A 26,272-nucleotide genomic window follows, 5' to 3' on the forward strand; every position below is an offset into this window, starting at 1 on the left:
CAGATTTCAAAGACTAAATATAATGGCTATATATATTAACATTTTTCTCTGAAATTCACATGGACAATTTTCTAAACTGTACTATGTTCTGTATAACAAATAAAACCAAAAAAAGACATTTTTGGAATTGTGAAAAATTTAGGAAAGTTTTTTTTCTATGCAAGTTTAACTTATATACAAAGTCTCAGGAAAGAAAAAAAATTAAACCCCCTCTTGTTCATTACAATATAAACTTTAAGGAGAAAAAGCATAAAAACACATATGCCTTAACTATATTTTGCTTTTGCTATGTTTTTATCAATTGCCATGGCATATTCTCTTTAATGATGGTCAACAACGATGGTCAGTTAAGCAAAGCTTGGAAAGAGGTAATTCAGTACCAAAAAAAAAAAAAAAGCTGTAGATTGCTCAGGTATTATAAAGGAAATAAGTTAAGTATTAAATCATTATTTCTGACAGGATCACTTTGTTCCCTAATAAACAAATCTTACGTAAGTGATCAGTTCTTCTCATTTTTTAAAAAATATTTTCCTTTTCACCTGATAAACAGCTGCCCTTATGTTATCTGCTCCATCAGGCTCTGCGTTCTGTTTCTGTGAGGGCTTTTGGTCCAAGACTCTCAAAGTCCCTAAATAGTGAGAAGTGGGAACTGTTGACGGAGTTCTCCTTAGAGAACTAGATTTCTTTAAGAACTCAGAGGTCATTAATCTGAAAAGATCCAAATGAATCAAGATAAGCTATTACAATTGCACCTGGTAAAAGAAAGATTCATTAGAATCTGCAACTATATTTGCAACTATATTTGAAAACTACATTATAATTCAATAAATTATAATCACTTTGAAAACGATGTCTGGTCTTAGTATACAAAGATCCCCATTCAACATAATTTAAATTTTATTACTTTAAGTTATATAGCTTCAAAGCAATTTTTCTTGTTAGATATTTGTAATTAGAACATTTTTAACAAACACGGGCCGCATCTCTAGTTACATGGAAAAAAAAATTAATAAATCGGTTTTAATAATTTCTTGTATTACTTTGTTACATAAACCACCTTAAATATAAAGTTAAGATTAGTATGCTCTGTTTCAGGGGTTGGTGGGAAAACCTGGCCCACCATCTGTTCTGGGATATAAAGTTGATTAAAACTATGACTATTTCATCTGTTTACATGTTGCCGACAGTGGTGGCTTCCCTGCTACAACAGCAGAACTGAGTAGTTACAACAGCACGCTCGCCACGTGGTCTGCAAAACCTGTCAGAGGTACTCACTGGCAATTTACAGAAAAAGTCTGCCGACCACTGTTCAATTTTACTGATGATAATTTAAGATTCAGAAGGTTTGGATTAGCATTTTTGAGTTAGGCATCCATTATCGTCGGTATGAACAAAGCCGTATTAGTTCTTATCATTTTAATAAACCAATTTAGTCCATAAAGCCTCAAAGTTTAAAGTATAATTAATTTTTCATGTACTGGACAAAGACCCTTAACAGAGAAGTACCATGCTGGGCTTCAGCTTTATTGCCACTTTACTACTACTATCTCAGGAAAAACAAAGAGAAAGAAATTTTATCCCAGGAGCAATGCAGAGCATGGAGGATCCTTAATCAATTCCTTTTTATAAAAGAATATAATCAACTAGGGGGATTTACCATGAAATAACTACTTCATTCTTCTCATGAGATAAAAATTAAGAGAAAATTAAGTAACACCAAATGAAATTTACTTTACAGAAGTTACACCAAAACTAGCTTTGTTGGAATTTGAACCCATAACTGAGGGATACTGATAAATCTATTACCTGCCAGATGCACTGGATGCTCTGTTATTTGCTGACTTCTTATTCTTCGTATTTCTATCTTGAATTGTGTTCTATTAAATAGAAAAAGCCATAAATGGGTTGGTTACTCACTATATCTATCACAGTTAGACTCAGCGGTCAATCTGCTAGTACATCAATATTTTTTAAGCATCTACTATGTGTCAAGAACATCTGTCAGCAGGGACAAATGAGAACATTAGATTTTAGAGAGGGTTGACTGACGATAAACACATAAACAAATGTGACTCGTGAAGGTGATGAATTAGGGGCAGTGACAGAGTGGAGTTGAGGGGCTACTTTAATGAAGGTGATCGGGGAAGGCCTCCCTAAAAGCTTGACATCTAAGACAAATAATGAACAGAAAAGGGCCTCATGAAGTTCTAGGGAAAGACCCTGACAATTTTGAGGACCAGAAAAGGGCACGCAAGCAGAGGCACAGTGAACGGCAGGGAGAAGGGAGAGTGTAAGGTCCGGGAAGAATCATGTGAGATCTCCAGAAAGTGCTCTCCATAATGAGAATCCAGCAAAGAGACCTTACAGGGGTATGATTCAATTCAACCTTAAGAAAGATCACACAGTAGAGAGGTAAGAGTAAAGCCAAGAATTCAGTCAAAAGAAGTATGTTGTAATCTTCCTTGCTATATATAAATCACCTGTTCTAATTTACAATTATCTCTGTTAGACATATCTGTGGCCCTGTCTATAAATTCCAGAATACCTTTCTTCCTTTTAAGGGATAACTTTCTACTTTACACAGACATGTGGGTACTAGGACTAAAATGAGGGCACAGAGTAAACACTTTCCTAACTTGGCTTAGTGTTTTTCCCTAAGGAACATGGTTGAGGACAATATACCTGGAACATGGCTTAATGAACCTTCTTCAAAGAATGTATAAATAAATAATATTCTGTATTTTAAGAGTCCTCTTCAACCACAAGTTTTCAGCTAACACTGTTATCTTCCCCAATAATAAATACATACAGCCACCAGCTAACTGCAGACGTAAAAGATAAAGAAAACTCAGGGGAAATAAAGATTAAAAATGCTATGCCACATCTTTTACAAGTATGGTATTCTGGTGCAATATAGCATAGGGACAAGTAATTCTACACACCACAAACCTGGTTCTCAAGGTAATTCATAATAATAAGATTCCTGAAAATGATTCTGTTCATCCATTTAAATAAGCACAGATGTTAAAAAACGTTTCTTAAAGATTTCCAGTACAGTTTGTAAAATATTTAAAAATGATATTCAAAAAATTATCTTTCACTAATTCAAAATCTCAGAAATTGTCCCAGACAGCTACACTTTTATAACACGAAGACCTACAGAAACCTACTCACTTGTGGGTATGTATTTCTGAAACATTTAAAACTATATTATGGTCATATACCTCTGATAATTATAATGAAACACTGGGTTTTATTATATTCACTGCAAAACTTCTTTGAAGTTAAAATGCCATTGAATTAAGAATCACTTGACAGTATAATATCACTATCAAAAGATGAGTTTTCCACAGATAATTCAGAAGTACCTAACATGGAAGTTAAAATATTTTAAAGTTCTATTTCAAGATTTAAGCTGTAGTATAGAAGGTACAATTTTATATAAATACCTTTGCAGACTCAGTGCATAAGATCCCCGGAGGTAGCAACAGTGGTGGATTATCAACTGTTACGTCATCATTCGTAATCGGTTCAGCTTTCTCCTTTTCTTCTTCAGGGTCATCAGTAATCACTTGACTTTCCTTGGGTTCCTCAAGTGCACTAGTGACAAAGTCTATCAAAAATTCATTTTCGTATGATTTCAAGGAATTATGGTTTTCAGTGCATTCTTCATTCTCACCTATTTTGTGACAACGTATCAGAACTAGATCCCCTTTCTGAATTAATAAGGTGGATAACAGATTCATTTGCTTTCCACTAAATGAGAACTGTATGTAATCTCCTTTTCTTTAACAATAAAATCTACTAAAGCATTTGACACACTTAATACTTAGAATAATATCATATAAGTACATAGATATACCACAAGCACTTGCTGATGTGTAAAACCAAGTAAGTGAGACGGTTTTATCAGTTCTACTCAAAACCCTGTAGCTGGAACAGGAGGCACAGATCTCTAAGCTACTATAGTTACTAACAATGCAGTTGTAAAGTTGTACAGATGCAGAGAATCAAGAATCCATGCACTATACCTCAAAAAAAAAAAAAGAATCCATGCAATTCGAGACAAGTCCACCACCCAGAGAATCAAGCCACCCTGTAGGGTTTTATTCCCACTAAGGTGCAGTGTTGCCTCTGACGCAGCACAGGCAGTAAAGGCTTAGTACTTATCCTCTCAGTGCTGGAGGGACAGGCCCAAGCTCTGGCATGGAGGGTTCAGCTTTGTTTTTACAGAATGGTTTCTGTTGCTCTGATCCTAGCACACTTTGGCATGCTCAACAGAAAATCAGTTCTCTCTGTACTGATCACCAACTTTCAGTTCCACTAGGACCCACCTACTGGCCAAACTTGTGTCTTTACTTCCAAAGTCTTAACTCTGCGGCCTTCATTACAGCCATTTTGGGGGACCTCGTTTTGAGGTAAACTAGATTTAATATCACTTTATAATTCCAGTTATACATTCATATTTGGATAGTACTCGTGATTCACAGTATCATTAATGGATTCTTTAGAGCTGCTGATCAATGTACTCAGTGAAAAGAACAAGGACTTTGGAGCCATAGATTCAAATTATGGCTCCGTCACTGGCCTTGGGTATGTTTCCCAATCTCTTTGCACTTCACTTTTTCTCATCTATAAGATGACAAAAATCACACTACATAGTAAGCGCTTAATAAATGTTAGCTACACATTGCAGTCCTAGAAGCGGCTTTGCCTTCAGCTCTCATTAAGCTGTATGTCATAGGAATAAGGGAAGAAATAATGTTAACTACTAGTACCTCACATTTACTACATACTATGGTCCTATTCTGTGCTTTATATGTATTAGCTAATTGAATTCTCACAACCACCCTACTCTTATTATGTTTATTTTAAAGATCAATGTAAAGGGCCAAGAAAGGTTACTTTGCTCATGTAATTGTGCCTGGATTCAAATCCAGCTTAGTCTCTCTCTAAAAGTCCACCTAATCATCATGCTGACTGTTGCAGCAACACATACGGAACAACAGCTCACATTTACGGACTACTCTGCTTGTGCCAGGAATTGGGTTAGCGGCTAAAATGGAGAGTATCACTTAATTTTCACAACAGCCTTATGAGACTGGTCTTATTATAATTTGGGGAGATGGAGGCACTGAGAGGTTAAGTTCTGCATCTAAAATCACATGGTTAATAAATTGCATAGTTGGGCTTAAAACTCAGGCAAACACACATATTGTTCCTATATCTATCTAAATAATTATTAACTATCTTTTACAAGTAACATTCTAAGCAACACAGAGTTCACAAATGAAGTAGAATAATTTGACATAACCACCAGTAGTGGATGCTTTTTCCCCAGATCCTGGTGCAAAGGAGTCTCCAAGACTTTCTTTAAGGGATGATGACGATAGACTTGTTAACCATGGATCCTATGAAAAAAATGTATTTAATATGTAAGTTCAGTTCTCAAGATTTGTTGGGGGGCAATAGCACGGCTCAGACTATTTCGTAACTCTGACATCTGCATTATTAGGAGTTTTCTGCTGAAACACCACAAGTGTTAAGTCGATAGAGGTTATAATATGCTTTACTTTCTAGCCTTGATGTCTTGATCATTAAAAGGGGTCATTAAGAGCTAGTCTAGTTCTGCATTTGTTTTTAGCAAATTTCAAAGCTCCTGTCGCTCTAAAATCAGATCTTATAAATATTTAAGGCAAACATTTGATATCTCTAAGTATATACTTCCTAAGAAAGTATAAAGAGGATAGTAAGTAAAAACCCTTAGTTTCAAACAAATATTACTGGTTGTTGAAATAAAAGTAATTTATAAAACCAAGTAGACAGCTACTTCCAAATATTTTAGATTAAAAAAAGTAGATTTCATGCACTTTAGCTTTCCTCAAAATTATTGCACCTAAAATAAAGTAATTATTGTATCTAAAATGAAATAATTGTATTTGTGTGCCTAAACTAAACAACTCTTAATAGAATAATATTCAAGTCCAAAGGTGACGATATTATAATGTAAGAAGTTTCATTTTGTTGCATAAGTAATAAAACTTAATTTTCTTCCCCACAATATTTTATAGGTACAAAGAAAATCGTATGTCAAGAGCAATAGAGAGAAGCCATCGGGGAAGATGGCAGAGGGGGTGAAACAGTGGAATCTACCCTGAGAGAGGATGCTTTGCCCAAGGAGATTTGCAAGTTAATAGCTTTTTTTCTCGAGGAAACTCCCTCAGCTATGCAGCTCAAGCAGTGGAAGGCTGTAGCCTTGCTGGACTGGCTTGAGGGGTCAGACAATAGAGTTTAGGACTGTAAGGTTAGCTGATACATTTGGAGAAGAGCTGCAGAGGGCATGAACCCTGAAATCTGCATAAAGGATCCATCTCAAACCCCTGGCTCACCTATGCATGGCATAGGAAAGACCCCAGAGGGTTCTGTACAATCACAGCAGCTTGAAAGTGATAAAATTAAGTAGACATTTCAGTCAATGCTTACGGCAAGGGAGACAGAAATGGGAATTTGAGTCTAGACATAGTATCTATGTGCTAGACACATGTTCTGAGGAATATAACAGAATCCAGAATCTCTACAACATATCATTCATAATGCTCAGTATTTGAGCAAAAAGTTAATAAATAGGTAAAGTAACAAAAAAACACTGATACATACTCATGAAAACAAAAACAAAAACAGTCTATAGTAGCCAACCCTGAGATGACTCAGATGTTGCAATTAGCAAATAAGAACTTTAACGTAGGTATCATAAATATATTCAAGCACTTAAGATGAACTATACACATAGTGGCTGAAGAGATGGGTGTATCTTATTACTAGAGATACTGAAAATACAAAAACTATCACTGGAAATTCTAGAGATCAATGGATAGACTTTAACAGCAGATCAAAGATGACAGAAAAGGGCAGTGAACTTGAAGACAGAACGATACAAATTACTCAGTCTTAAAAAACAAAAGGAAAAATGAAGAAACATTAAAGAATTTTAGAGCTCAGTGAGACATATCAAAAATGTGAATGCACATGTAATGAGAAATAAGAGGGAAGAAATATAAAACAAAAAATATTTTTAAACTTCTCATTTACATGGAAAGCATCATTTTACAGGTCCTGAAAGCTCAACAAAACCCAAGCATGATAAACATAAAGAAAACCACACCTAGACATCTTGTAATCAAACTGTCGTAATTCAAAGACAAAAGGCAGTATCTTGGAAAAAATTCTGAAAACAGAAAAAAACCAAAACATTATATACAGAGGACAACAAAATAATGTTTTGCTGATTTCCTAAAAGAAGTAATAAAGGATAGGAAAAATGGAAACCTACAAAGAGCTGGGAATAGGAGAAGGGAACTGTCAACCAGGAAGTATTTATTCAGCTAAGCCAGCCTTCAAAAATGAACATAAAGTAAGTATTTTTTAGATAAGACTGAGAGAATCCATCACTGGCAAATCTACATCAACAAGAAAAGCAAAAATAAGTTCTTAACACTGAATGGAAATAACACTCAAAGGTAATCTGGGTCTAGAGGAAGAAATGAAGATCCCCAGAAATGGTATATATATTTAAGAAAACTATGAATATTTACTCTTTCCTTTCTTTAGTTCTTTAAAAGTCAAAGACAAAAGGTTTAAAAGGCTCTTTAAAGAAAAGTTATAACACTATATTTGGGAATTATATCATGTAGAAGTAATGTACATGACAACAACAGCATGATGGATGAGGAGAGTATATGGAAATATACTGTTATAAGGTTTCTATAGTAAATGTAAAACAATGCAGTGTCGGCTACTAAATTACTATCCTGTAATTCACAGAGCAACCACTAAAAACAGAATGTGGACAGGTGCACCTAAAATGGCAACAGACTAAAAGGTATCTGATTAACTCTGGGGAAAAAAAGGCAAGAGGACTTAAGAGAGGAACAACAGCAACATCAATTTTAAAAAAGATAAAATAAATAGAAAACAAACAGTAATAAGTTGGCCCTAAGTGTACTTCCATTAAAACTATATGGACTAAACACTCATAAATGGAAAAATGGATTCATAAATGGACCACAATTAACAAGCAGATTGTCAGACTTGATAAAAAAGTAATACCAAACTGTTCTTATAAGAGTCCTTTAAAGAAAAAGACATAAATAGTTTGAAAGAAAAGTGATAGAAAAAATTATACCATGCAAATAGTGAAGTACTGAAATATCAAACAAAACAAACTGGAAGACAGGAAGCACGACCAGAGATAGAAACATTTCATAATGCTAAATAGGGCCAAGACATAATAATAACACATGTGAATGTGTCTGACAGACTCATGAAATGCTGCCTGATCTAAAAGGCAGTGCAGAGAAATTCATAAATATTACTGGAGATTTCAACATTTCTAGGTGGTACTTGGTAAATCAACTACACAGAAATTCAGTAAGAGTGGAGAAGATCTGAATGACACTACCAACCATCCCGACCAAACCAAAATTACAGAATATTACATATAACACTTGTGGAACACAGTCTTTGTAAATGCAAATGAACTTTCACAAGGCACACTTAGTCTGGGCCATTAAAAAAAAAAATCTCAAAAACTTTAAAAAATGTGAATTCATGTAAGATTATATTCTCTGTTTACAATAAAATTAAATCATAATTAATGCAGAATAGATCACGAGAAGATACAAATGTTTGGAAATAAAATCATTTGCCACAAAATAATCAACTAGTCAAAAAAGAGATCACAAGGAAAATTAGAAAATATATTTAAAGGGATGATGGTGAAAATAAATGGCATAAAAAAAATTGGGTGCTGTTAGTCAGTGCACAGGGTAAAATTTATAGCTTTCAATGGTTTTGATAGAAAGAATGAAAGGCTTAATATGAATGGACACTGAAAGGTAACCAAATCAAACCCAAAGAAAAGAAAAGAAAGAAAGAATAAAGAGTGAAAATCAATGAAACTGGAAACATACAGTAGAAAAAACTAACAAAGCCAAAGCTGGTACTTAGAAAACAAAACTGAGCAATGCCTATCAAAATTTAACAAGAAAGACAGAAAACATGAACTATATATTAGAAGTGAAAGATGGAATGTCATGATAACTATACTGTCTTCAAAAGGATAAGGAAATATCACAAACATTATGTTTATAAATTCAACATCTCAGATAAAACGGACAAATTTCTAAATAGATATAAATTACCACACTGATGAAGTAGAAAACCTGAATACCAAAATATCCACACACACACACACAAAATCAAATTTAGTGTCAAAGACCTCTCCAAGAAAGAAAATTCTAGGCCCAGATCATTTCACTGGTGAATTCTCTCAATTAAGGAAAAAAAAATGATACCAAACTTTTGGTCATACCAACAAACGTTTAGAAAAAAAGGAAGAAGAGACATTCTCTAATTCATCGGATACCCACGCCTGATAATAACATTATAAAGAAAAAATTATAGAAAAATAGCCTCCATAAATATAGATGTAGTTCTAGCAAAATATTAAGAAATCAAATCCCACACTAAAATAGTCTATTACGATCAACCAGATTTTATCCCACAAAATTAACATAAAGCATGAATATGTATCATCATACACACACATACACACAAAGGAAAGCTGGGAAGTGCAAACAGCAAGAAAGAAAATGTCACTCTTTCAATATCTAGCTATGACAGCTGCAGGAAGCTAAGGCAGTAGGGAGGGAGGTGCAGTTTCAAATGAGAGTTCATACAAATTTAAAGAGGTTTGAGCACAGTTGAACTGGATGGAAACAGCCCCTTTCAGAGCCAAAGGTTCTGAGAGAAGGGTTGGACAAAAAAAATACTTGGGAAATCCCTGAGAAGGTTGCCTTGAAGAAGACTCAGAGCCTGGTCAGGAAAATTTTTATAATGAGGAATATGGAAAATTTAGATTATTAAAAATAGAAGCATCTAATATAGCCAACAATGAGATGATAGCTCTACATTATGAGCTATGTTGTGGTCATAAAGGTGAAGGTAGTCTCAAGGTCACCCAGCAACACAGAAACGTTTTATGGATTAAAAACAAAAGTATGATACAAAACATTATGAATGTTAAGATGACAAATATGATAAAACAAGTAAAGAAAAACAGCCCAAAAGGGAATAAAAATAAAGAACACAGTTGTTACTATGTGGAGGGACTATGGGTAGATTTTTTCAATTAATTTTGTCATAGTAGGATGTTACTTTAAAAACTTTAGGAATACTTTTTTTTCCCCTTTAATTAAGGGACACAGAAATGCACTGAAAAGAGAAGTTAGGTGTCACGACCAGTTTGCATAGTGTTCTCTCAAACTTCATGCCTATCCAGAATCTCAGAATGTGATCTGATTTGAAAATAAGGTGTTTGCAGATGGAATTAGTTAAGATGAGAACACACCGGGTTAGGGTGGACCCTAAATCAAATGACTGGTGTCTTTCTTAGAGAAAAGTGAGGGGAGACCAGAGACTCAGGGAAGAGGGCCATGTGACCACAGGGGCAGGGAATGGAGAGAAGCAGCCACAAGCCCAGGAACACCAAAGAGTTCTGACAAAAACCAAAAGCTGGGAGAAGCAAGGAAGGATTCTTCCCTGGAGACTTCAGAGGGAACATGGCCCTGTCCACACCTCGATTTTGGACCCCTGACCTCCAGAACTGAGAGAATAAATTTCTGCTGTTTTAAGCCATCTAGTTTACGGTAATTTGTTACAGCAGCTACAAGGAACTAACCATAGTCACTTGGCCAGACGATTCTACCAAATGTAAAATAATTGTTTGGTTTTGATTAACACCCTCTCTTCTCCTGATTTTTGGAACAAATCAGAACACAGTACACTGAAGTCAGATAGATTTATATCAAATTGCCAGCTTTACTGGTAGAGCTAATCTACAGAACAAGACTGGAATCAGTGGCCCACTGTGCTCACCCTTCTGGTCTGAATTAGAGAGATTCATCCATTCATTCATGATACAAAGGAATTCCTCTGGCTCCCTTTGTTCTCCCTCCCAGGGGGCACACCCGTCCTCACACCAGTACCAGAGAGGAGTCAGGGGAAGAAGGAAGCTCACTTGGCCAGGCATCTAGCTCCTTTTCTCTGATCTGCTCCAGCAGATTATGGAGGAGGAATGTTCTTCCCATACTTTTCCCTTCTGAACCGTGGTGTGGAAGTTCCCTAACCTTAGTGAAGTAGAAACACAGGGGGCCCAGTGTTCTTCCCTAATAACAACACACAGTTGACTCCCTGATGAAATCCTGGAGGATCACATCTCCTCCCATCCTGGCATATCCCCCAAAATATCGCACAGTGCCACGAACGTTCAGTATACATTTGTGGAGGGAATAAAACCAAACGAATAAAATGACATGGCCATGTTATCCTTAGCCATAAATTATACAATTCAAAGATACGCAAAGGAAAACTTATTTATCTATAAAATAAGCTTGTTTATCTATAAAATATAAAATAGATAAATAAGTTTATACTGTATAGCACAGGGAAATATATTCACTATCTTGTAGTAGCTCACGGTGAGAAGGAATATGAAAATGAATATATGTATGTTCATGTATGACTGAAGCATTGTGCAGTATACCAGAAGCTGACACAACATTGTAAATTGACTATAACTCAATGAAAATAAATAAATAAATAATAAAAATATTTTTTAAAAGTTTTGCAATTAAAGTGCTTCATAGATTCAAAAGGGCAACTTTTTTTCATGTTTCTCTTTCTCTGAAATTGCATGCGTCTTATATATAATTCCTGTGTGTTTTGGCTTAATCGGCAGTTTTCTTCTTTCTTAGCAGTACATAAAATAATGCTATATCTTTGCTATGTCTTACAATTGAGTTTTAGACCCAACAGAATATATCTGAAAAAACTTAAAATTATTTCCTTATCAATTGCTGAAGAAAACATGTGAAATACACACACACACATGCATGTACATAAACAGTCTCTCTCTCAAAATCAGATGCAAAAAACTGAATTCAAAATACAATTAAGTGGTAGTGCTAACCTCAGGATCAAGGTTTTCAGAGACAGCATGTTTCTCAGCTTCTCGCTGTCCGCCATTCAGCTCTGGGAGGGACGCAGGTACAGAATGTGCGTCTAATTCTTCACGGAGGGCGGTTTCTCTATCTTCTCCCAGCCCATCTTTCTCCTCCCTGTGGCTGTGCTTTTTCAACATGCTCCTTGGCCGAGGTGAAGGCTTAAAGTGCTTGTCTGCTTCAAGGCTGCTGTTGGTTTCTGCAGAAAAATACAATGTTTTCAGGTGAGTGTATAAAAAAAATGACCACAGCTCGTACTACACCCCAAGTGCCCCCACACTTCCCTCCTGTGCCCCAGCACCTTGGCCCCATGTCCTGGAGAGTCCAGAGGAAGCCCACACTCTTCTCTACACCGAGCTCCAGGAAGTACGAATAAGTTCACAATCAAAACTCGAAAAAAAAAAAAAATACGGGGGACGGCATAGCTCAGTGGTAGAGTGTGTGCCTAGCATGCATGAGGTCCTGGGTTCAATCCCCGGTACCTCCATTAAAATAATAAATAAACAAACAAACCAACCTAATTACCCCTCAAAATAAATTTTAAAACACATTAAATAAACAAATAAATAATGAGAGAAAAAATAAAAATTAAAAAGTTTAAAGAAAAAGCTGCCATCTCAGAACTAACTAGTATTCTTCAGTTTTATGAAGAATTAACCCTTCAATGTCATCAACTCTCACAGTATTAAATTTTTTTTTAAACAAACAAAACAAAACCATGCCTCAGTTTCAGCCTTTATAAGACGAGGCAGTTCATCCATCAGACCTTTAACTGAGTGTCTGCTGCCAGGCCCACCCCCCAGATCACTCACAGTCCTGCACCTCATAATCAAGGTGCTGGCAGTGGCCATGTCCAAGGACTTTAGAGGATGGGAAGGGAGCCAATTCTAAACAAATAAAACTATAGGACAGAGGTAAGTGCTGTTACAAGTATGAAGATGATGCCGGTACAGGAAGCAGAACAGCCAACTGTCACCGGAAGAAGAAATGGAGAAGGAGATGACTTATGAGTTGCTGTTCTCTGAGTCCATAAAACTTCGGCAGCAGTTATTAAAGTTTCTCCATCACAATTTCCAGTACTTCTGAGTGTAAAACAACAATCTAATGCTGGTACACTTCCAACCCTCAAAACATAAGAAAGTTTTTTTTCACATGAACTCTTCCCTGAATTGTACCTGTTGCACATAACCAGTCCTCCATTGTTCCACCAGTGTATTCTTCTCACTAAGCTTCAAAACTGAACCAATTAACATCTTCCTCCTTCCTATCTCTAAGTGGGCTTATAAATCCTGCTACAAGATTCTACAACCATACCTAACTGGAACCACTATATGTGTGTTGTTGCCAATTTGAGCTATGTCCTAAACTCTGGCCGAACTGTTCAATCCAAAATCCAAGAGTCAACTTAGATTCCTCCATCTACATCCAAGGCACCATGATACCCTATTGATTCTATGTGCTAAATTTCTCTCTCATTTATCACTTTCTTATCCCCACTGCCAGCTCCTTGTCCACTCTTACCTAGGCGACTACCTCAGTGAGATTCACAAAATACACATCAAATCACATCACGCCTCTCCAGAAAATTCTTCACTGGCTCCCCATCACCCAGGCCTGCAGAATAAAAACTTCATTGCTGCTGAACAATATAAATGTAAGGTTTTACGGTCTTGTCCATGTCTACCTGCGCTGCCTTGTCTCTGGCAGACCCACTCAGGAACCTACCCTGAAATGCTAGGCTCACTGTCCTGTAGCTGTACCACATTCCTTCTGCCACTATGCCTTTACCCAAGCTCTCCCTCTGCCTAGGATGTCCGCCTCCTGCTTCTCCTCCTGATGAACACTTGTATGCCTTTGGAACCTGTTTCAGCAGAGTATTGTATGTCTGAAAAGAGGTGGTGAGTCATTTTTTTCATTATCATTTCAGGAGAGGTTCCCTCGTCACAAGTTTTTAAATGCACAACACGGTATTGTTAACTAAAGGCACAATGCCATACAGCAGAGCTCTAGAACATACTCAACTTGTGTAACTGAAACTTTGTCTGGTGAATATCGGCTCCCACTTCCCCCTGCCCCCAGCCCCTCACAACCACTGTTCCACCCACTCTCTGTGTGGGTTTGTCTATTTCAGATGTTTCCCATTTGAACCTTGCTCTGACACACATTAGCACTGCAAACTTACACAAGTCAGATGATACCACACACCCCCGTTTTCCCATTGGTAGCATCAGTTAGGAGGTGCTAAGGTGCTCGTGAGACTTGAGTGAGACAGTATTTACAAAGTACATCGCACAGTGCACCGCACACGGGAAGTGCTCAATGAAACATCAATGACTGCAGACATTTCCTGTTTTGGTTTGTCCATCACTTCAGTTTTCCTCCTCTCCTTTCCCTCCGTGTGATTCTGGTGGACTAACAACTACATCCTGCATACCTCAGCAAGAAGGGTGGGTCCACCGTGCACCCCCTTCCTTCCTGCCCGACTCGTCACAGAACCTTCCCTTCCCCTGCTCATAGCAGGCAGTCACAAGGTCAGGATTCTACCTGGAGTTGGTGGATATGCCTTTAAGGCCATGGAGCGGCAGGATGTGATCTGCAGACTGCTAGGGGCATCTCCACTGCCAAGTGAAGGTCTGGCCGAGACAGAGACCAAATGACAGAAAAATAGGACTAAAGGATGGAGTAACCGGGGCAGTGACAGAAGGGGAGGAGAGAATGAGAGGGTCAGGGAGTCGGGAAGGGAGGACAGAAGAGAGAATCCTGAAGACACAGAAGTACTGATTCTCTACACTTAGTCACACCTAAAGCAAGGCCTTCTGACATCCCTGCTCAATATGGTGATAAATTCCTCTTTCAACTGGTTTCTGGGTCATTTACAACCAAGAGTCCTGACTACAGGTGCTATTATTTGTCAGTTTTTGCTATTAACACCGCTTCCTCTAGGAAGCCTTCCCTGATGCCCTCAGGTAAATTTCTGTGCCCACTTTCCTGTGTTCTTACTGTACCTTTAAGACACCTCCCCACCAAACTGTAGAGTCTTTGCTATGGCCTGAATGTTTGTGTCCCCAGCCAATTCTTCTGTTAACCCAAAGGTATCAGGAAGCTGGGCCTTTGGGAAGTGATTAGGTCATGAGGGTGGAACCTTCATGAATATGATTAATGCCCTGAAAAAGATGCTCCCTCTCCCCTTCCATCGTGTAAAATTACAATGAGAAGTCTGCGACCCAGAAGAGGGCCCTAGCAGCCCATGTGAGCGCTGTGATCTCAGACTCCCAGCCTCCGGAGCTGCGAGAAACAGGTGTCTGTTGGTTAGAAGCCACCCATGCTGTGGAATCTGGCCACAGCAGTGCAAGCGGACTAAGACAGTATTGGAGGACTGGTACTAGGTCTTGTAATGTCATAGTCTCAGTTACCATCACAGCGCTTGTAACAGAGAAATATATTTTACCCACAATAAATTGTGTGGATAAATAAAATGATCTGCTTATGAACAAATGCTGAATAATAAAATGAGTAGTAAAAGCATTACAGAGTGCTTAATTTATGCCAAGATTGCTCTCAGCACTTCAAATATGAACTCATTTCATTGCCTTAAACCTCTAGTGGTGGTTCAACTACTGTCCCCATTTTACAGATACATAAAACGAGGAACAAAGAGGGCATGTGCCCATGGACATAAACTCTGTGTTGTGGGATTAAAGCAGGAGCACCCTGCCAGAAACAAACATCCCTCCCTGCAGCAGCAGTTCACTGGGCACAACAGAAAAGACACACTGGATATTCTAGGGAGTCAATAACTTATCAATTAACTTCCCATTTTTGCATAACTGGGAGTTCAAGATTTATAGATACTGCCAGGTATATATAAAATAGATAAACAAGTTTATACTGTATAACACAGGGAAATATAGTCAAGATCTTGTAGCTCATAGTGAAAAAGAATATGAAAACGAATATATGTATATTCATGTATCACTGAAAAACTGTGCTGTACACCAGAAATTGACATAACATTGTAAACTGACTATAACTCAATAAAACAATAAAAAAAAATAGGAGCACCCTGACTCCAAAGTTCATGATTTTAGTCATTTTGCTGTTAAAATTAAAAAAAAAAAAACCCTGTAAAAATTACTTTCTAGTAAATTCACATTCACTACCAATGTGACCATTACTTAATAAAGTGAAAGAATCTGATAATTGTACTTTTTACAGAAGACAAGCAAGAACAAAGGAAACTTTCAGGTTCTAATGTTTCTATGAAGCATTAAATGACATTTAGCAATATCTCACCACATTAGAACATTAAGTTCTAAACTCTGTAATTAAAAGTCTAAAAATTCAGAGAAAGATAAAGCTAAGCTCATGAACCACATTCCTTCTTTCATGAATGACTCATTCATTTACACATTTATACATTCAAATACTTAATGAATTCTACATGCCAGGCACTAACAAGTAGCCTCAACTTTTTTTTTCCAATCTGAATTAACCTATGGAATAATAATTTTAGTGCATTTTATACCAAAATTCCACTTCCAGAAGCACTGTCAAGTTTTCAGAAAGAAAAAAATAAGTCTATATATTATCAAAATGTTTTGTTTTATAATAAAATGTAAATGATTTCCTATTTTATCAATTATTTTTATAATACATATACTGAATTGCAAATGGTTAGTAATTGTTTAAAAATACAGTATTGCAGTTAGAATCCTGGTGCCATCTTGTGGTCAAATACAGTATTTCCCTATTTGTTTTAATTTGTCATAGTTTTTTTTTTTTTAAGTATTAAATAGGCAGATTATTGCTGATTATCTACCATAAAGGTCTAATTTCATACCTCTATCTATATCAGAATAATTTTTAGCTTCTATGATGTGCTCACATTTTCTTATTAACCTAATGAAAAGCTTTTCAGAATCAGGACAAATAGGACAAAAACAGCTTTCTAAACTCAGTTAGAACCAAGGAATATTGCCTACTCTATCTTTCTTGAAGAGTCACTGTGCATATTTCTTTATTAATGGCTCCAAGATGTTCTCTCATAAAAAAATCAGTTTAAAATTTCTATAATTCTCTTTTCCCCTTAATACCAATGAACAAACCGTGGAAATAGTGACATAGGGAAATAAGTCACAGTATGATCACATTTCCCTTCTCTCCATTTTTGATTTTACTTGGTACACTGGGAAGGTGCATTTTAGCAAGTTAATTCTGTTTCATTCGGCCTTGTCCTTATGTTTTTACAGAATTTCATAGTTTGAGACAAACTTCAGTGGATTCTTACAACAATTCTGTAGGAAGGAAGAACAGGTTTTCTCCCCCTCCTCATGAGGACAGTAAGGCTAACCCCATCTTTAATTGACATTCAGTGGCTTTTTCCCTAGTATCTCTGCTTGTTCATATCTTCTCCCCATTTGAAAGTAGATGGGATGGTGAGGGTGGAAAACATAATGGGTCCCTAACACATGGATAAAAAAAGCTCTGCCTGAGGTTACCAGTGGTAGCTAATATGTAAAATACGAAATACTTACCAGTACCATATTTAATAATGATATAAAGGAAAGAGATTTTTATTAAGGTTAGCATCAACAACCATTTTTTTCTATAAAACAAAAAAAAGACTGGAAGACCCCCAAACCCTTAACCTTCCACGCCCTCCTTTCTGCGTTGGCAGCCCAGGGGACGTGACAGCGCTTGGTACCTGCTCAGCTCCATCTGTGCTGCTCTGTGCCCAGAGCCCAGTAGAACTGTGGAGAAACTACTGTAATATCACACCAGGAAATTTCCCCTCAGAAAACTGCGTTTTAGCGGGTTTTCCCGGGGAACGGAGAAACCAAATGGAGATTCTCTTTTCTTAAGGAAAGTCTGGAGGCTTAAACAATGACAGTAGCAACAAAACACCCCGTCAATATACAAACAAATGGCCAATGGTTGTGTGGAAATGATGGTTTTAAGCACTAGCCTCAATGCTGCTATAACCCTAATATCTGGAGTGGCCTCCCTCCTATCAGGCACCAGCAGAGACACAACACTGAACGTACAACTGGACATCAGAATTAGGGCATTTCTCTAAGGGTCTATTAATTTTGATTTATATCTGTAAAATGTAAAAGTCTGATTTTTTTCCCCTAAATATTTACTAGCCACCATATAAAAGTATTTTGTGATTGAACATCTTAAAATAAATTCTGAAGAAATGCAATGATAGTAACCTAATCAACTACCTGGAGATGCGCTTTTGACTGGAAGAATTCTGGGTTTAGTTTCCATTTTAATGTTCTCTCTTTCAGGTTTCTGTGGCTTACTTTGAGATTCAGATAAGCGATTCCCTACCAAGTCTTCACTACCATCGGGTACCAGCTCCTCATCATTTTTGACGGTGACTACCAGCTCATTTTTCTTCACTTCATTGTTTGAGTTCTTGGTTTTCAAAAAAGACAGTTTTGGAGAATTCTTTTCTTCATCATCAGATATATGAAAATCATTCATTTTTTCCTTAACTGAATTTTCATCTACTGAAGTGTCAGAAAAATCACCTAAGGAAACTAAAAGACAGAAGAGAAAAAAAATGTTTTCAACAGAATATTTTAACATTTTGAAGGTTACATTAATCAAAAAGATTATCTTAAAGACTAGAAATGAACTTACAACTGTGAAAAGATTTGTAGCTCTAAAAAAACAGCTAACTTAGGTCGTTTTATTGACATTTATAAAATAAAAATTTCAATTTCATTCATTTATTCAAAACATACTTATCAACTGTGAATGGTATGTCAAGCCAAGGACTGTATTAGCTCCGAGAAAAGTCATCCAAAAGTTCTTCAAAGTAACAGTCATGGACATTTAAATCAGATTTTGGACTGTAAAGCTTTTATTTACAAAAACTTCATCATACAAAATCAAGAATATTTGTAAATGGAAGAATTTGCTAACTATATATTCTTCCATAAAAATTTTGGAATTGCCATTCCATCTACACCAGAGAATTAGATTTTACTATGAGAAGAATAATAAAGAATGTTAACCTAGCTATATGGCAATGAATTAACTATTGTTCTGATTACTTTTACAGAGACCACTGAGTTTCTTACTGAATATTAAAGTATAAAACACTGAATTTCAAGTTTAGAATTTCGCATGTTTATCCTGAAATGTAACATGTTAGTATTTTTACATAATCAAAAGAAATGAAATTAATCATTACAGTACTGACAGATTGTGTTTTTAAAACTGATCCCCTTTCACAACCTTGAAAATTTGATTTATAAAAAGCATTATAAGAGATTCTGATGTGCACAAAGTTTAGTTCTGTGCTCTCTAGTTATGAACTCTCTGTAGAGTCTCATAGGGTTGACCTTAAAGATGAACTTGTCATCTCCAGTGTGGTTTATCACTGACAGTAAGTCTGCTGTCAGTTAATTTTCATTTCCATATACATATTCAGAAACAACCAAGGACAATCATGCAAATTCTTGAAAATTAAGAGTGGCTTTTAAACTCATTAAAAAGTTGGAGATCTAAAACCAGTGAATTCACAGGCATTATTTTAACCTAGTGATTTTCTTGGAGGGTTGGGCTAAACGAAACCATGGAAGAAAAGACAAGAAACATGGTTTACTTTCCCACATTTCCACATACCAATCTCATCACTGTCAAAGTCATCTGAGTATTCAGAACTCCTTTGTCTAGCTGAGCGAGCTGTAATTGCTTTTATTAGCTCATCCTGAAATGAGATAATTAAAATCAATTTCCAATCAGATGTGAAGGTCTCACATTTAATTCTTGAAACAAATAAGCTCGATTAATATATGCTTTAAAGCCTAGGTTTCATTCATCTAACAAATATTCCCTGAAAGCCTATCTTGTTCCATGCACCCAACCTCTCAGACTCAATGCAGAGCATCACAGACATGATCCCTCCCCTCATGGAGCTTACAGTTAAAGGAGACAGACAGTATCTAGTAAATTCATTGAGAAACTCAATTTAGACGGGGTTCATTATAAACTGGCATTTTGGAAGAAACTGGCATCCTTTATGATCTTTTGTTTCAAGATATTGCTGTTAACAGATGTAATCAATACTGCAAATTTAGAGGCTGAGTTCAACATTGTATTGACTGGACAGAAAAAGCTTAAAGATTATGTTACACCAGGAAAAAAAAAACATTAAAAAATTTATATGAAAATAGCAATCTGAAGTTGTTATTCCACTTTTAGAAGCTAATTTAACTTGTAACTTTGTAAGAGCCTAGTATTGAGTCTAGTTTGGTAGTCTTAAAGCCACACAGAAGAGTCAGTAATATTGGAGCCCAAATACAATCAATCACCTGCAGAATCTCAAATGAAACATAAGATTTACTCCAGCTTTACACAGGGCAGTTCTGGAACCACTTTCAAGTCCAATATTCCTAATACAGTGTTTTCCTTGTAAAATCATTCAAAATAAAAAATACTTTACCTGGAAAGTAGTTCTTTTGGTGACTTTTGGACTCTTTGTATATGCCAAAGTTGTACTAAAAACTTCATCGGACATAGTGTGTGTTTTAATTCTCTGCCTTTATCAAATGGCTAACAAATGACAGGAATATTTCATCCTCTGATGGTGGCTGAAATATATAAAAAAAATCAGACTTTTTTTGCATGCTTGAGAATTTCTATTAGTACACTTAGAGCTCCATCCCCCCTCCAAAAAAAAAAAACAAACAAAAACAAGGAAAGCATCATATGAACAGCGAACTTTATCTTCACTTAAAAATGTAAATAAGAGTTCTTGTAAATAAATAGCAAATCCTAACTAATAAATTTATTTTCAAAAAAAAGTAAAATTCAAATTGAACTTGTCCTAAAATAGTTTTACAGTGAAGGGTGAGCAAATAAATGACTGCAATAGGTTGTCGCCAATTAAGACAGAAAGTTTTTCTCTGTGCCATTCAAAAAGTGTAATATTGACAACAAAACAGCCATACTTATTTAAAAGCCTACCAAGAGGACAACTGTCAGCATAAAGTATATAGCTAAGACCAATCATCACTAAGAGGAAAAAAAAAAAAGCTTGCGCACAACGCTGGGGAAAAAAAATATCAATAGCGATATCTTTCTTGTCACTCTCCCCTCTCATAAAAGTGTTGATAGTACCAGATAAAACAAAACGAAGCTTCCGCGATGGACTGCACTAAAATCACTATACAAAAGGTCCCGTGAACGTTTCCAGAGCTGGAGACGGAGCCCAGAGCCCGGCCCCGCCGCCCGCCGCGCGCTGGGACCGCTCGGCACGACCAGGTGGCGCCGGGTCCCCGGCCGCTCCGCCCCGCGCGGCGGGCCGAGCGCCCCGCATCAGCCAGGCGGGTGCACAGCCGAGGGCCGCCGACGCTCCGATCCTCTGCGACGCCCAGGTCCCCAGCTGCGCTCACCCTGCACTCCCGCGGACAGCCCCCCACGGCCTGGAACCCAGCGGCGGGCCTCGGGTAGGAGCCCTTCGCCTGCGCCTGCGCTTGGCTGCTCTCGGAGACCCGGCTCTGCAGGGAGCGAGGAGGCGGGACTAAGAATGGAGGTGGGAGGCGGTTGCTAGGAAACAGCGTCTCCGGGAGGAAGTGACTTCTCCGCCACCTGGTCCCTGGTTACCTAACACCTCCCTACAGCCCGACGCGTCACTGGGGCAACGACCCAGACGACGGAAATGACATCAGCCTTCTGGGTCTAGGGAGAGGGGTGCTTTATTTGCGGCCTGTGTTTCAGTCGTTGCCTAGGAAACAGGACCCGCCCAGCTCCCACCGGGGAACTGAGAGCTGGCCCCTGCCAGTAGCTTGAGGGGCTTCATGCGCACTGCTATAAAAACCAAAGCACATCCATCATTTTATCACAGGGCATGAAGTTCTATGAATCGGAGTAGTGTACTGATGGAAGAGTGCACTGACAGATGGGACAGAATAGTACAATAGTGACGTTTGCACAAACTGCGCATTTGAATCCTTGGCGCCCCTCCCTCTATTCGTGTGATGTCGTGCAAGTTAATGTCTGTGTACCCCAGTTTCTTCTGTCAAAAAAAAAAAAAGTCCCCTTAATAGCTTTGCTATGAGTAGTGAATGAAATCATGCGGATGATTGCTTGGAAGAGTGCCTAGGATTGCATTCAGTCAATGTTAGTGAAGTTCTTTTTGCAACTCAGCCGCAAAGGACCTGGACAGAAATCATTTCTGTCGACACAGCGAAAACCCATACCGAGTGTTTCTTAACTGTAAAGTTTCCCCCTTTGTATACTCAGTGGCAAATCTGGCTAAAATCCAAACAGTCAACAAAATGATCTAATGGGCAGAGCACTGTGTGTTGATAAAGTAACCAAAATCAGCACCACTTAATTAGCATAGGCAATCCTTAAACAAAAGACAAAAACACTTCCTTAAAGACGCTAAAATAATGAGGGAGTGGGGATATAGCTCAGTGGAGACCGCATGCACGAGGTCCTGGGTTCAATCCCCAGTTCCCCCATTAAAAAAAAATGAATAAATAAACCTAATTACTTCCCCTCCAAAAAATAACAAGGACTTCTGTTATCTTAATTTAAAAGAAGCTTAATCCTAGTTAAATTGTCTGAATGAATTTATTTTTTATTGATTAGTAATTAAACTTGTTACCAGTATTTTTTCCTTATCTCTGAAATTCATTTTAACTTACTCAACAGTTATTTATAAACAAATCACACTGAGATATATGTTTAATAAATCAACGTATTGAAAAACTAAATGTACATAAAAAGAAATAAGAAATACAGTTTAAAAAACTATGCTTTTAACAGTATGGGCAATGCAACTTTTTAAATGCTGCGTTCAGTTTGTGCTCAACTTGTTTTTGTTTGAACTCAGTTTGGTCAACATTTGTTTCATGTTTAAGTGTCTCTGCATGAGAAAAAGATTTTTCATTCACTACTTAGCATTAAATTTCAGATCCATATAAGTTATTAATCAAGAAATATGATTCCATCATAGTAGCAGTGTCCACAGTGAGAGGACAATGTCCACATTTTCCTTATATGTGCAGTACTAATTTTCTCATGTTAAATATTTTTTACTCATTCAAAAACCTCTACTCTGTTAATTTTTTTCATCCATTTGGCTAATATAGTTTTCACCTGGATATGATTTAAGAAAATAAAATTCAAAAAAATTAATAAAAAGAGCCTGTAATGAAAGATTCTACTTTTTTACAGAACCCACTAGATTTATATTTTCAACATTATTCAAAATAATTTTAAAGTATATCAAAGCTATGCCAGACACAGCCACAGTAAACAAAGACAGTTAACCTGAACCAGTTCTTTTCTCCACAAGCCCTAAAGCACAATGCTTTTCCACTATTATCTTAAGCAGCAGAATATGATGCATTTTATTAATATTTTCAGGTTAATATGTTGATAATAGCATATAAAATCTGAATTAATAGTATGATGTTATCTAATGTATAGTTTGCAATAAACAATTATTGAATGAAGGAACTCAAGAATAAACAAATATTTTTAAACCAAAAAATAATTTTTGAAACATTCCTAAAATAGCTCACAGATCCTCAGAAAATGAAATAACCACAACACACAATTTCAGTAGTGTATGTAACATTTTCTCTACATTTCATTTTTATAATATATATTTGATCACAGAAGTTATTTACCTAGCAAATTTAAGTTTAATACTCTTCATTTCTGAACCTTGGCTTCACTCATTCATTCATTGGATAAGAAAGCATACCCATGTCAATTACATTCTGGGTCAGATTTGGTGAGTTCTAAGGTGAAGTAGACTAGGTCCCTGCCTAGGGATCCTGTTGACTAGAGAGAGCTAGAAGACTGGGTGAACACATGATGACTGCACACTGTGATCATTTCTCTATAGCAATGCCAAGTGAGAAGCTCTCAAGGCAGAAAAATCCTTCCTGGAGGTTCTAGAAAGTTTTCACAGAGAAAGTGAGTTTGAGTTGATTAACGAGTTTAGGAGATAAAGAAGGGTCAGTAGTACATTTCAAGCAGAGGAAACTGTCAATATGAAGGCTACTCCATTGTGGGTGTAAGAAACTGAACAGAGATTGTGATGGTGCTCAGACTGTGCTAACTACTGGGCAAGGAGGGGAGCGAGAAGGTCCATTTCTAGATCAAGAAGCCACTAAGAAGTGACTCTTCTTTAAAAGTTCCCTGCCTTCATCTCATCAGGCAAATTGTTTATCTCCTGTGACTGGCAGCACAAGTTAGAGACACAGGATCACAGCCAGCGCTGGTTGGAAAAATAAAGCACTTGTCTAACATTTTGAGAAGTATACTACAAAAGCAAATCCCCAAGGGTGTCAATTGCTAAAGATTATACTTAAACACTGAATGCCCACGTCGGCAGAGGGCAAGAGCCTAGATACAAGCGCACTTACCAGTCAATACCAGCGCTGACTTACAAGATGAGAGCAGCAAGAGGCTTAAAGAAGGGAAATCTCCGAATCTTGAGGAAAGACAATCGTGATCAACTTCAGTGGTGAATGTGTTTATCAGCTTCTTATGAGTGAGGGAAAAGTAGCCGTTGCTGGTCAAATATACCAGTACGTATTCTTTTGGATTGTTATGTAGGGAGACATGAACTATTATACGGCAAGAGAAACGTGATTCCTCATGATTCCAACTCAGAACGTGTCATTCTGAAAAAAAATTACCTTTGTTATTAGGATAATATCCTTAGTTAAATGCTGCCTACAGATATTGTTCTAGACAAAGATAACTGATCTGGGTGGATACCACATCTATTACCTATATACTGTGCCTAGTATAATTCTTTGTACTTATATCATTTTTTTAAACAAAACTCAGTGAAATTGGGGCTTTTTATATCTACATTGTATAGGTGAAAAAAAGGAATTAATTATTAGCCCCATTTTACAGATGAGAAAGCTGGTGCTCAGAAAGGTGAAATAACATGGCCAAGGTCATCCAGTTTGTAAGTGGCAAAACCAGGCATAAATCCAGGTCTCTCTGACTCCAGACCCACGCTGTTTGCTGCTGCCATGCGACTCCCTGCCATGTACAAGGGCCCCTTGTGGGCAGAACTCCCACCCGTTGGTCCATGACGATGTGGAAATGTGGGTCACTGTTTTGCTAATGTAACCTCTAGGTAGAGCTCTTTAATCCACTGATGAGGAACTGGTCATCTAAACCCTCAGACCCCTTTAATTTTAGGGCAGCATACACTTCTGATTCTTTTCTGCAACATTTATTTCACACCAAGGCACTATGCTGAGAGCTGGAGATAAGATTAAAAAGAAGCAGACCATGTACTCCAGTAGCTTACAAATCCAGGGAGAGAATGGACATGCAAACAAAGTGTCCGAAACAACATAAAACTTCATTATGTCCTCAGACTAACCCTGGAAGGTCAGGAATCTAATCCCCACTTTAGAGATTAGAAAAAACAAAAGCTTGGGGAGGTAACATGACTTGTCCAAGGTCGTCAGTAGAGGAGCCAGGGTTCAGCTGAACTCTGTCATCTGGGGCCTGGGGTCTGTCTGTTCCATGACAGAACCTCACATCCACTGGTCTGGCCGTGACAGAAGAAATCCTCTTCTTCCTGTGATCACTCGAGAAGAAGGACCAGGTCTTTTTTTTTTTTTTACCATTTTTTTAATTAATAGACTTTATTTTTTAGAGCAGTTTCAGGTTCACAGCAGAATTGAGCAGAAAATACAGAGTTCGCACACAGCCCTCCCCACCCACATGTATACTCCCCTACCCTCAACATCCCTCATCACTGTGGCATATTTGGTACAATCGATGAACCAACATGGACACATTATTATCAACCAAAGTCCATAGTTTACACTAGGGTTCATTCTAGATGTTGTACATTCTATGGGCTTTGACAAATGCATAATGACACGTAGCCACCACTATAGTATCATACAGAATAATTTCATTGCTCTAAAAATTGCTTGTGCTCCATCTATTCATTCCTCCCTCCCTCCCTCTCCCCAAACCTCTAGAAATCACAATCTTTTTATTGTTTCTGTAGCTGTGCATTTTCCAGAATGTCATTTGGTTGGAATCGTACAGCTTATAACCTTTTCAGACTGGCTTCTTTCATTTAGGAGTATGTCTTTTAAGTTTCTTTCATGTCTTTCATGGCTGGATAGCTCATTTCTTCTTTTTTTTTTTTAACTGCACATGTATTTTTTAATTTACATATACGTACT

General features: G+C 37.2%; 1 protein-coding gene across 6 annotated transcripts in view; it reads right to left on the minus strand.

The window, feature by feature from the left end:
- The window catches only part of MAP9 (microtubule associated protein 9), an 84,740-nt gene extending 60,188 nt beyond the window's left edge, over window positions 1–24,552 (minus strand). For 4 of the 6 annotated variants that reach the window (XR_012066275.1, XM_031670048.2, XM_015239719.3 and 1 more), the window contains exons 1-9: window positions 21,473–21,597; window positions 20,521–20,668; window positions 19,701–19,785; window positions 18,287–18,607; window positions 12,029–12,258; window positions 5,318–5,411; window positions 3,450–3,613; window positions 1,807–1,877; window positions 540–708 (exon numbers count right to left, since the gene is read on the minus strand). Coding sequence is in view for 5 of the 6 variants with exons in the window: in XM_031670048.2 (XP_031525908.1) it covers window positions 540–708; window positions 1,807–1,877; window positions 3,450–3,613; window positions 5,318–5,411; window positions 12,029–12,258; window positions 18,287–18,607; window positions 19,701–19,785; window positions 20,521–20,595 (1,209 nt within the window). In the remaining variant the exon portion in view is untranslated. Of the gene's footprint in view, window positions 1–539; window positions 709–1,806; window positions 1,878–3,449; window positions 3,614–5,317; window positions 5,412–12,028; window positions 12,259–18,286; window positions 18,608–19,700; window positions 19,786–20,520; window positions 20,669–21,472; window positions 21,598–24,466 lie in introns of those variants that run through there. The other 2 variants (XM_031670046.2, XM_031670047.2) reach the window with 2 other exon arrangements.
- Window positions 24,553–26,272: the final 1,720 nt, after the last annotated feature.

This window comes from Vicugna pacos, chromosome 32, assembly GCF_048564905.1.
Source record: "Vicugna pacos chromosome 32, VicPac4, whole genome shotgun sequence".
NCBI lineage: Eukaryota > Metazoa > Chordata > Mammalia > Artiodactyla > Camelidae > Vicugna > Vicugna pacos.